Source organism: Procambarus clarkii, chromosome 49 (assembly GCF_040958095.1).
Source record: "Procambarus clarkii isolate CNS0578487 chromosome 49, FALCON_Pclarkii_2.0, whole genome shotgun sequence".
Taxonomy (NCBI): Eukaryota; Metazoa; Arthropoda; class Malacostraca; order Decapoda; family Cambaridae; genus Procambarus; species Procambarus clarkii.
In genome coordinates this window covers 12,477,871-12,490,559 of record NC_091198.1, presented here as the reverse complement: position 1 = coordinate 12,490,559, position 12,689 = coordinate 12,477,871, and the positions used below count along the sequence as shown (strand labels likewise).

Here is a 12,689-nt window from a genome sequence, read left to right as displayed (position 1 = left end):
GCCAGGGGTCACCACAGTAGCCAGGGCTCACCATAGTGGCCAGGGCTCACCATAGTGGCCAGGGGTCACCATAGTGGCCAGGGCTCACCATAGTGGCCAGGGCACACCACACTGGCCACGTAGAAGTCTCTGGTCAGATGAGCGTGTGTGGTGGCTGTTGCAAGGGTAATTGCCGGAGACAATTGGCACAGTCGGCAGAGAGCTGTGACCTCGACAGTTCCGTACTGTTCTTGTTAGGCTGTGATGGCGAACTCCTGATGATGGGAGGGGGCTGCGGGGACACTGCCTTGAACCTATTCAAGTTTGGTGTAACTTTTGTGCACACGACAACTTCTGGTCGTTCCCGCCATCACTGTCTCCTAATGTTCCTGCTCCTCCTTCTCATCCACCTTCCCCTCCTCCTCTGATGCTACTTGCGTCTCACAGCCTCCTCCGCTCTTTGTGTGATCCTCTTTCATCTCCCACTGATGCTCTTTCTTCTCTTCCGCCTCTTCTTCATGCTACTGATGCTCTTTTGTTCCTACTCCCACATTTTTATTTTATTGTCTCTCTTCAGATTTCTCGTCTCCTGTACATTCTCCCCCCCCCCCACTCAGGCAGGGCCTCGCTGGCACCAGTCCTCAGTGGAGATCCGCTGATAGGGCAAATCTCGCGTCAATTTCAATTACTCTTATCAGAAAATGGTTTCTTAGGATCTGAGATTTTGCTTTGTGTGTATTCCAACTTTGGATTCCATTTATACAGTCAATTTTGTCCTGTGCTGTTGACTTTTCTTATTTAATAGAAGAATTTCCTAAGATTGGACCCAATATGTGCGTCTCAATTTCTATTGAGACGCAATGAGACTTGTTGCAACTGAAATATTTCACGAGATAAGGAAATACAGTAGAAAGATTTTAAAAAATTTCCCCCATGTTGTCAGATCAAAGGGAGAGGGGGGATCACAGCGATGTATATGGAGTTGAACAATGAACTGGTATTCCAGACGCAGCAGAAATTAGAGTCCCATCACCACTGCCTGGTGAAGCAGGAGAAGCTTCGGACGTCATCACAACGCAAAGTGCATCAACGAACAGTGAACTTACACCCAGGGTCTGGAGCCCAGGCATGAATAAGGAGTCTGGCGACCAACCCTCCAGTGATGATACCATTAAACTTTGCCAGCGGAGCGCCTGGCGAAGGGCGAGGCATCCAGGCGCTCCCTAATTCCATATTCCACACATGGCAACGCCGGGAGAATTTACTGCAACCGTGATCATGGCCTGGAGATGAAATTAAATTGTGAATAGAATACATTATTGTCGGGCCGGAGCGGAGAGAGACGCACTCTGTTACTGTGATGAAGCTCATTGTTCTGCCCCCCATTATGGGAGGGGAGGAGGGGGTGATGGTGGGGAGGGGGGAGAGAACTGTGCAGGGGTGATGGTGGAGGGGAGGGATAAGAGGGGAGGAGTGTAGAGCTTACCTATAAGTGACTATACTCCGCCTAATAGTCTTGTCGTGCCTCTTGACGCGTAATTTAGCTTTCCTGCCATATAAGTTCTTCGTGGAGTCTGGCCTTCAGTTGAGGATGGAGGCGGCTTCCACAACTTCTTTTTTCAGTTCACTGTACTTGTTGACCAGCTATACTGGGTACACTGTTGACCAGCCATACTGGGTACACTGTTGACCAGCCATACTGAGTACACTGTTGACCAGCCATACAGGGTACACTGTTGACCAGCCATACTGGGTACACTGTTGACCAGCCATACTGGGTACACTGTTGACCAGCCATACTGGGTACACTGTTGACCAGCCATACTGAGTACACTGTTGACCAGCCATACTGGGTACACTGTTGACCAGCCATACTGGGTACACTGTTGACCAGCCATACTGGGTACACTGTTGACCAGCCATACTGGGTACACTGTTGACCAGCCATACTGGGTACACTGTTGACCAGCCATACTGGGTACACTGTTGACCAGCCATACTGGGTACACTGTTGACCAGCCATACTGGCTACACTGTTGACCAGCCATACTGGGTACACTGTTGACCAGCCATACTGGGTACACTGTTGACCAGCCATACTGGGTACACTGTTGACCAGCCATACTGGGTACACTGTTGACCAGCCATACAGGGTACACTGTTGACCAGCCATACTGGGTACACTGTTGACCAGCCATACTGGGTACACTGTTGACCAGCCATACAGGGTACACTGTTGACCAGCCATACTGGGTACACTGTTGACCAGCCATACTGGGTACACTGTTGACCAGCCATACTGGGTACACTGTTGACCAGCCATACTGGGTACACTGTTGACCAGCCATACAGGGTACACTGTTGACCAGCCATACTGGGTACACTGTTGACCAGCCATACTGGGTACACTGTTGACCAGCCATACAGGGTACACTGTTGACCAGCCATACTGGGTACACTGTTGACCAGCCATACTGGGTACACTGTTGACCAGCCATACTGGGTACACTGTTGACCAGCCATACAGGGTACACTGTTGACCAGCCATACTGGGTACACTGTTGACCAGCCATACTGGGTACACTGTTGACCAGCCATACAGGGTACACTGTTGACCAGCCATACAGGGTACACTGTTGACCAGCCATACTGGGTACACTGTTGACCAGCCATACAGGGTACACTGTTGACCAGCCATACAGGGTACACTGTTGACCAGCCATACTGGGTACACTGTTGACCAGCCATACTGGGTACACTGTTGACCAGCCATACTGGGTACACTGTTGACCAGCCATACTGGGTACACTGTTGACCAGCCATACTGGGTACACTGTTGACCAGCCATACTGGGTACACTGTTGACCAGCCATACTGGGTACACTGTTGACCAGCTATACTGGGTACACTGTTGACCAGCCATACTGGGTACACTGTTGACCAGCCATACTGGGTACACTGTTGACCAGCTATACTGGGTATACTGTTGACCAGCCATACTGGGTACACTGTTGACCAGCCATACAGGGTACACTGTTGACCAACTATACTGGGTATACTGTTGACCAGCATGGGACAGTACCGTCCCATGGTGACAGTACCATCCCATGCTGGCTCCCATGGGGAGCCGGTCGGCCAAGCGGACAGCACTCTGGACTTGTGATCCTGTGGTCCCGGGTTCGATCCCGGGCGCAGGCGAGAAACAGTGGGCAGAATTTCTTTCACCCTATGCTCCTGTTACCTAGCAGTAAAAAAGGTACCTGGGTGTTAGTCAGCTGTCACGGGCTGCTTCCTGGGAGCGGAGGCCTGGTCGAGGACCGGGCCGCGGGGACACTAATGCCCCGAAATCATCTCAAGATAACCTCAAGGTGCTGACAGTACCGTCCCATGCTGACAGTACCGTCCCATGCTGACAGTACCGTCCCATGCTGACAGTACCGTCCCATACTGACAGTACCGTCCCATGCTGACAGTACCGTCCCATACTGACAGTACCGTCACATACTGACAGTACCGTCCCATACTGACAGTACCGTCCCATACTAACAGTACCGTCCCATGCTGACAGTACCGTCCCATACTGACAGTACCGTCACATACTGACAGTACCGTCCCATACTGACAGTACCGTCCAATACTGACAGTACCGTCCCATACTGACAGTACCGTCCCATACTGACAGTACCGTCACATACTGACAGTACCGTCCCATGCTGACAGTACCGTCCCATACTGACAGTACCGTCCCATACTGACAGTACCGTCCCATACTGACAGTACCGTCCCATGCTGACAGTACCGTCCCATACTGACAGTACCGTCCCATGCTGACAGTACCGTCCCATACTGACAGTACCGTCACATACTGACAGTACCGTCCCATACTGACAGTACCGTCCCATACTGACAGTACCGTCACATACTGACAGTACCGACCGATGCTGACAGTACCGTCCCATACTGACAGTACCGTCCCATACTGACAGTACCGTCCCATACTGACAGTACCGTCACATACTGACAGTACCGTCCCATGCTGACAGTACCGTCCCATACTGACAGTACCGTCCCATACTGACAGTACCGTCCCATACTGACAGTACCGTCCCATGCTGACAGTACCGTCCCATACTGACAGTACCGTCCCATGCTGACAGTACCGTCCCATACTGACAGTACCGTCACATACTGACAGTACCGTCCCATACTGACAGTACCGTCCCATACTGACAGTACCGTCACATACTGACAGTACCGACCGATGCTGACAGTACCGTCCCATACTGACAGTACCGTCCCATACTGACAGTACCGTCCCATACTGACAGTACCGTCCCATGCTGACAGTACCGTCCCATACTGACAGTACCGTCCCATGCTGACAGTACCGTCCCATACTGACAGTACCGTCCCATGCTGACAGTACCGTCCCATACTGACAGTACCGTCACATACTGACAGTACCGTCCCATACTGACAGTACCGTCCCATACTGACAGTACCGTCCCATACTGACAGTACCGTCACATACTGACAGTACCGTCACATACTGACAGTACCGTCCCATACTGACAGTACCGTCCCATACTGACAGTACCGTCACATACTGACAGTACCGTCACATACTGACAGTACCGTCCCATACTGACAGTACCGTCCCATACTGACAGTACCGTCCCATACTGACAGTACCGTCCCATACTGACAGTACCGTCCCATGCTGACAGTACCGTCCCATACTGACAGTACCGTCACATACTGACAGTACCGTCCCATACTGACAGTACCGTCCCATACTGACAGTACCGTCCCATGCTGACAGTACCGTCCCATACTGACAGTACCGTCCCATGCTGACAGTACCGTCCCATACTGACAGTACCGTCACATACTGACAGTACCGTCCCGTACTGACAGTACCGTCTCATACTGACAGTACCGTCCCGTACTGACAGTACCGTCCCATACTGACAGTACCGTCCCATGCTGACAGTACCGTCCCATTCTGACAGTACCGTCCCATGCTGACAGTACCGTCCCATACTGACAGTACCGTCCCATGCTGACAGTACCGTCCCATACTGACAGTACCGTCCCGTACTGACAGTACCGTCTCATACTGACAGTACCGTCCCGTACTGACAGTACCGTCCCATACTGACAGTACCGTCCCATGCTGACAGTACCATCACATACTGACAGTACCGTCACATGCTGACAGTACCATCACATACTGCCAGTACCGTCCCATACTGACAGTACCGTCCCATGCTGACAGTACCATCACATACTGACAGTACCGTCCCATACTGACAGTACCGTCCCATGCTGACAGTACCGTCTCATACTGACAGTACCGTCCCATGCTGACAATACCGTCACATACTGACAGTACCGTCACATACTGACAGTACCGTCACAGGCTGACAGTACCGTCCCATACTGACAGTACCGTCCCATGCTCACAGTACCGTCCCATACTGACAGTACCGTCCCATACTGACAGTACCGTCCCATACTGACAGTACCGTTCCATGCTCACAGTACCGTCTCATGCTGACAGTACCGTCCCATGCTCACAGTACCGTCCCATACTGACAGTACCGTTCCATGCTGACAGTACCGTTCCATGCTGACAGTACCGTCCCATACTGACAGTACCGTTCCATGCTCACAGTACCGTCTCATGCTCACAGTACCGTCCCATGCTCACAGTACCGTCACATACTGACAGTACCGTCACATACTGACAGTACCGTCACATACTGACAGTACCGTCACATACTGACAGTACCGTCACATACTGACAGTACCGTCACATACTGACAGTACCGTCACATACTGACAGTACCGTCACATACTGACAGTACCGTCCCATGCTGACAGTACCGTCCCATGCTGACAGTACCGTTCCATGCTGACAGTACCGTCTCATACTGACAGTACCGTCCCATGCTCACAGTACCGTCCCATACTGACAGTACCGTCCCATACTGACAGTACCGTCCCATACTGACAGCACCGTTCCATGCTCACAGTACCGTCTCATGCTGACAGTACCGTCCCATGCTCACAGTACCGTCCCATAATGACAGTACCGTTCCATGCTGACAGTACCGTTCCATGCTCACAGTACCGTCCCATACTGACAGTACCGTTCCATGCTCACAGTACCGTCTCATGCTGACAGTACCGTCCCATGCTCACAGTACCGTCACATACTGACAGTACCGTCACATACTGACAGTACCGTCACATACTGACAGTACCGTCACATACTGACAGTACCGTCACATACTGACAGTACCGTCACATACTGACAGTACCGTCACATACTGACAGTACCGTCCCATGCTGACAGTACCGTCCCATGCTGACAGTACCGTCCCATACTGACAGTACCGTCCCGTACTGACAGTACCGTCCCATACTGACAGTACCGTCCCGTACTGACAGTACTGTCTCATACTGACAGTACCGTCCCGTACTGACAGTACTGTCTCATACTGACAGTACCGTCCCATGCTGACAGTACCATCCCATACTGACAGTACCGTCACATACTGACAGTACCGTCCCATACTGACAGTACCGTCACATACTGACAGTACCGTCCCATACTGACAGTACCGTCCCATGCTGACAGTACCGTCCCATTCTGACAGTACCGTCCCATGCTGACAGTACCGTCCCATACTGACAGTACCGTCCCATACTGACAGTGCCGTCCCATGCTGACAGTACCATCACATACTGACAGTACCGTCACATGCTGACAGTACCATCACATACTGACAGTACCGTCCCATACTGACAGTACCGTCCCATGCTGACAGTACCATCACATACTGACAGTACCGTCCCATACTGACAGTACCGTCCCATGCTGACAGTACCGTCTCATACTGACAGTACCGTCCCATGCTGACAATACCGTCACATACTGACAGTACCGTCACATACTGACAGTACCGTCACAGGCTGACAGTACCGTCCCATACTGACAGTACCGTCCCATGCTCACAGTACCGTCCCATACTGACAGTACCGTCCCATACTGACAGTACCGTCCCATACTGACAGTACCGTTCCATGCTCACAGTACCGTCTCATGCTGACAGTACCGTCCCATGCTCACAGTACCGTCCCATACTGACAGTACCGTTCCATGCTGACAGTACCGTTCCATGCTGACAGTACCGTCCCATACTGACAGTACCGTTCCATGCTCACAGTACCGTCTCATGCTCACAGTACCGTCCCATGCTCACAGTACCGTCACATACTGACAGTACCGTCACATACTGACAGTACCGTCACATACTGACAGTACCGTCACATACTGACAGTACCGTCACATACTGACAGTACCGTCACATACTGACAGTACCGTCACATACTGACAGTACCGTCCCATGCTGACAGTACCGTCCCATGCTGACAGTACCGTTCCATGCTGACAGTACCGTCCCATACTGACAGTACCGTCCCATGCTCACAGTACCGTCCCATACTGACAGTACCGTCCCATACTGACAGTACCGTCCCATACTGACAGCACCGTTCCATGCTCACAGTAACGTCTCATGCTGACAGTACCGTCCCATGCTCACAGTACCGTCCCATAATGACAGTACCGTTCCATGCTGACAGTACCGTTCCATGCTCACAGTACCGTCCCATACTGACAGTACCGTTCCATGCTCACAGTACCGTCTCATGCTGACAGTACCGTCCCATGCTCACAGTACCGTCACATACTGACAGTACCGTCACATACTGACAGTACCGTCACATATTGACAGTACCGTCACATACTGACAGTACCGTCACATACTGACAGTACCGTCACATACTGACAGTACCGTCCCATGCTGACAGTACCGTCCCATGCTGACAGTACCGTCCCATACTGACAGTACCGTCCCGTACTGACAGTACCGTCCCATACTGACAGTACCGTCCCGTACTGACAGTACTGTCTCATACTGACAGTACCGTCCCGTACTGACAGTACTGTCTCATACTGACAGTACCGTCCCGTACTGACAGTACTGTCTCATACTGACAGTACCGTCCCATGCTGACAGTACCATCCCATACTGACAGTACCGTCACATACTGACAGTACCGTCCCATACTGACAGTACCGTCACATACTGACAGTACCGTCACATACTGACAGTACCGTCACATACTGACAGTACCGTCACATGCTGACAGTACCGTCACATACTGACAGTACCATCACATACTGACAGTACCGTTCCATGCTGACAGTACCGTCACATACTGACAGTACCGTCACATTCTGACAGTACCGTCACATACTGACAGTACCGTTCCATGCTCACAGTACCGTCTCATACTGACAGTACCGTCCCATGCTCACAGTACCGTTCCATACTGACTGTACCGTCACATACTGACAGTACCGTCCCATACTGAGAGTGCAACACTGAGAGTGCAACACTGAGAGTGCAACACTGAGAGTGCAACACTGAGAGTGCAACACTGAGAGTGCAACACTGAGAGTGCAACACTGAGAGTGGCGGTCCTTGAGTGATACACCAACATTTACTGCAATAATCAAGCTTTATAACTGGCAAAGTCTTCCTCGTGGTCCTCTCACAACTCACAATTACGACTCCAAGTTGAGGTCTCTCGTGAGGAAAGAAGTTTATTATCAGTAACTTCAAGAACTTCCCCACTCATATTTTTAACCACAAAGTCATTCTCAGAGCTCTGAGATTTTCTCCAATTTATCAAAAAACCTTTTCATATTTTTTTGTATGAAATTGGTCGTCTGAATTGCAAGGTTTTGGACTTAGTATTTTCATATAGATCCTCATCCACACCTCACTACTCTAGGAGATCCTCATCCACACCTCACTGCTCTTGGAGGTTCTCATCCACTCCTCACTGCTCTTGGAGGTTCTCATCCACTCCTCAGTGCTCTAGAAGGTCCTCATCCACTCCTCACTACTCTTGGAGGTCCTCATCCACTCTTCACTACTCTTGGAAGTCCTCATCCACTCCTCACTACTCTTGGAGGTCCTCATCCACTCTTCACTACTCTTGGAGGTCCTCATCCACTCCTCACTACTCTTGGAGGTCTTCATCCACTCCTCACTACTCTTGGAGGTCCTCATCCACTCTTCACTACTCTTGGAGGTCCTCATCCACTCTTCACTACTCTTGGAGGTCCTCATCCACTCTTCACTGCTCTTGGAGGTCCTCATCCACTCTTCACTGCTCTTGGAGGTCCTCATCCACTCTTCACTACTCTTGGAGGTCCTCATCCACTCTTCACTGCTCTTGGAGGTCCTCATCCACTCTTCACTGCTCTTGGAGGTCCTCATCCACTCTTCACTGCTCTTGGAGGTCCTCATCCACTCTTCATTACTCTTGGAGGTCCTCATCCACTCTTCACTGCTCTTGGAGGTCCTCATCCACTCTTCATTACTCTTGGAGTTCCTCATCCACTCCTCACTATTCTTGAAGGTTCTCATCCACTCCTCACTACGCTTGGAGTTCCTCATCCACTCCTCACTGCTCTTGGAGGTCCTCATCCACTCCTGACTACTCGTCCTCATCCACTCCTCACTACTCTTGGAGGTCCTCATCCACTCCTGACTACTCGTCCTCATCCACTCCTCACTGCTCTTGGAGGTCCTCATCCACTCCTGACTACTCTTGGAGGTCCTCATCCACTCCTCACTACTCTTGGAGGTCCTCATCCACTCCTCACTGCTCTTGGAGGTCCTCATCCACTCCTCACTGCTCTTGGAGGTCCTCATCCACTCCTGACTACTCGTCCTCATCCACTCCTCACTACTCTTGGAGGTCCTCATCCACTCCTGACTACTCGTCCTCATCCACTCCTCACTGCTCTTTGAGGTCCTCATCCACTCCTCACTGCTCTTGGAGGTCCTCATCCACTCCTCACTGCTCTTGGAGGTCCTCATCCACTCCTCACTGCTCTTGGAAGTCCTCATCCACTCCTCACTGCTCTTGGAGGTCCTCATCCACTCCTCACTGCTCTTGGAGGTCCTCATCCACTCCTCACTACTCTTCTTGAGGTTATCTTGAGATGATTCAGGGCTTAGCGTCCCCGCGGCCCGGTCCTCGTCCAGGGCTCCTTTTTGTTACACACCCCCAGGAAGTAGCCTGTAGCAGCTCACTAACTCCCAGGTACCTATTTACTGCTACGTAACAGGGGCATCAGGGTGCAAGAAACATTTTACCCATTTGTCTCCGCCTCCAGCGGGGATCGAACCCGGAACCTCAGGACTACGAATCCGAAGCGCTGTCCACCCAGCCTCCAGGCTCTCTCTTGGAGGTCCTCATCCAGTTCTCACTACTCTTGGGGTCTTCATCCACACCTCACTACTCTTGGAGGCCCCTCATTCACTCTTCATGGAGATCCACATTCACACCTCACTACTCTCGGAGGTCCTCAAAAGTAGTGAAAAAGGTGACGTAGAGCGACCACTCCAACGGGTGAGATGGATGATTGACGGATGAGTGATTATTCGCGCTGCTAGTCGTGAAGGCACTCACGCGCGCGCGTGCGTCACCCGGGTGTGGTTGTCTGGGTACCCCGCTCTCGATGCGAGGAGACATTATGTTACGGGATAACTAATTTATTTTAATAGACTAGCTCTTGGACCCAAGGTTACTAGTTTAAACGGTCGTATTTTGTATGTAGTAAACTCCTATTCATTCCAGTAGATGTTTTTTTGATGTTCCAGTCCAGATAGATGTTGTTTTTGCCTCTAGTCACAGAACTATAGGTTTCACGATCAGGGATCAATGACCACAGAGGCCCAGTCCCTGGTGTGAGTGAACACCACCCCCACCAATGCTGGTCACTACCGAAAGTGGATTTGTGTGGTTAAGCTTCAACCCTGCCCCTTAGGCCTAACAATACATTCCATTCAAATTCCTGTCATTCATTTCTCGTTTTTTCTCTTTATTATCTTATTTCATCTTTCATTCATATAATAACTTCTTATGTAAAAGCCAACCAAGAAACTGGTAGAAGGATTACACACAGAAATCACAATAGTGTAATGCATCATATGGACAAATCCACAAGGGCAGTGACGAGGATTCGAACCTACGTCCGAGAGTATCCCAGACGCTGCCTTAATCAACTGAGCTACGACAGTAGAGGGATTGCTTTGTATTATATCTTTATTCATCATTTGCAGTGTGATGAATAGTTTTTTGCATTGTCTTAGTTTTTTGCAGTGATTTAAATTTTGCAGTTACTTCGTTTTTGCACTGACATGGTTTTTGCAGAGTGAGTTATTATTTCTTACAGAGTAATTTAGTTTTTTTACAGAGAGACTTAGTTTTTTGCAGTCTATTTTTTTGCAGACTGACTTTGTTTTTGCAGAGTGAATTAGTGTTTGCAGAGTGACTTAATTTTTGCAGAGTGACTTGTTTTTGCAGAGTGCCATAGATTTTTGCAGAGGTTATCTTGAGATGATTTCGGGATTTTAGCATCCTCGCGGCCCGGTTATCAACCAGGCCTTCTTTTTGATAGATTGTGTATTAGTTTTTGTAGACCGACTTAGTTTTGCAGAGTGACTTAGTTCTTTGCAGGGCAACTTAGTTTTTTTGCAGTGTCTTAGTTTTTTGAAGAGTGTCTTAGTTTTTGCAGAGTTAGTTTTTTCAAGATTGATTTGCTTTTTTTTCAGAGTGTCGTAGTTTTTGCAGAACGACTTAGTTTATGTAGAATGACTTAGTTTTTGCACTGACTTAGCTTTTGCCCTAATTTAATTTTTGCAAAGTGACTTGGTGTACAGTCTCTGCAAAAAAGTATATCTGTGTTACGAACCCGGATCCAGCGTCCGTGCCTGGAGCAGTGACAAACACGCCATCTGTGGGTCAGCTCCCGAAACCCCCACCAAACGAACGACGACACCTAGTGAGGACAGCGTGTACTGGCCTCGAGGACCAGTTTCCAGTCTGGTTCAGCGCTCAACACCGCCGCTCCTGACCTCTGGTGAGGTGGTGCTCCGACGACAGCGCCATCTATGGAGTGGATATGTCGGGCGTTTGTATCTGAGCCTGTGAGTGTGGTGTATTAGTGTCCCGGTTATTAATGACGTGTCTGCTTACAGAGCCGACCTGGGACCACTGTGTTGAAGGTGGAGTCAGTCTACCCGAGGCAGCCAGTCTCCATACTGTGAAGTTTGCTGCAGCTGTTGTGACGTCGTCCCCCCGGAAGAACACTGTGGTGTGTTAAGCCTGCCAATGGAGTGGCAGTGAAAGGATTTACCCGGGACCGACGGTTGGAGACGATAATCCACTGGGGTATTGAGGACAGGAGGGTGATTGGTGATATCACACGAGACTCCTGTCTAGGGCGTACCCCTTTTATCGTTCGTGGAGTGGCCGTACCAGCCTTGGTGGCTCAGTACCTGCCAGCAGACCTGCTGGACGTGTGGTTGACGGCCTCCACGACGGTGCCCCCAGTGGACCTGTGTTGTGGCTGACCTGTGGCCAGGGTAGGCTCGGCGTTCTCAGAGGACACGTCTTGAGGCCACGAAGAAAGCACCGCGGACTCAGCACCTAGCTTCTTAATCAAGAGTCTTCAGCAGAAGACTAGTTTGTGCATGATCCCCTTTGTAAAGTGTTAATACCCCTCCCCCTTGTGTACTCTATTATTTTATATATTTAAATGGTGATGGTGAACA

The 12,689-nt window shown here is 50.4% G+C and overlaps 1 protein-coding gene across 1 annotated transcript; it reads right to left on the bottom strand.

Moving 5' to 3' along the window:
- Positions 1-8,936: 8,936 nt before the first annotated feature.
- LOC123763335 (uncharacterized) lies at positions 8,937-10,037 on the bottom strand. The gene has a single exon (XM_045750488.2). It carries the CDS (start codon positions 10,035-10,037, stop codon positions 8,937-8,939), a length of 1,101 nt encoding a protein of 366 aa, XP_045606444.2.
- Between the last annotated feature and the right edge of the window lie 2,652 nt (positions 10,038-12,689).

Coding starts and splice junctions, on each gene's coding strand:
- LOC123763335 (XM_045750488.2), bottom strand. CDS start 10,037: ATGAGGACCTCCAAGAGCAGTGAGGAGTGGATGAGGACCTCCAAGAGC.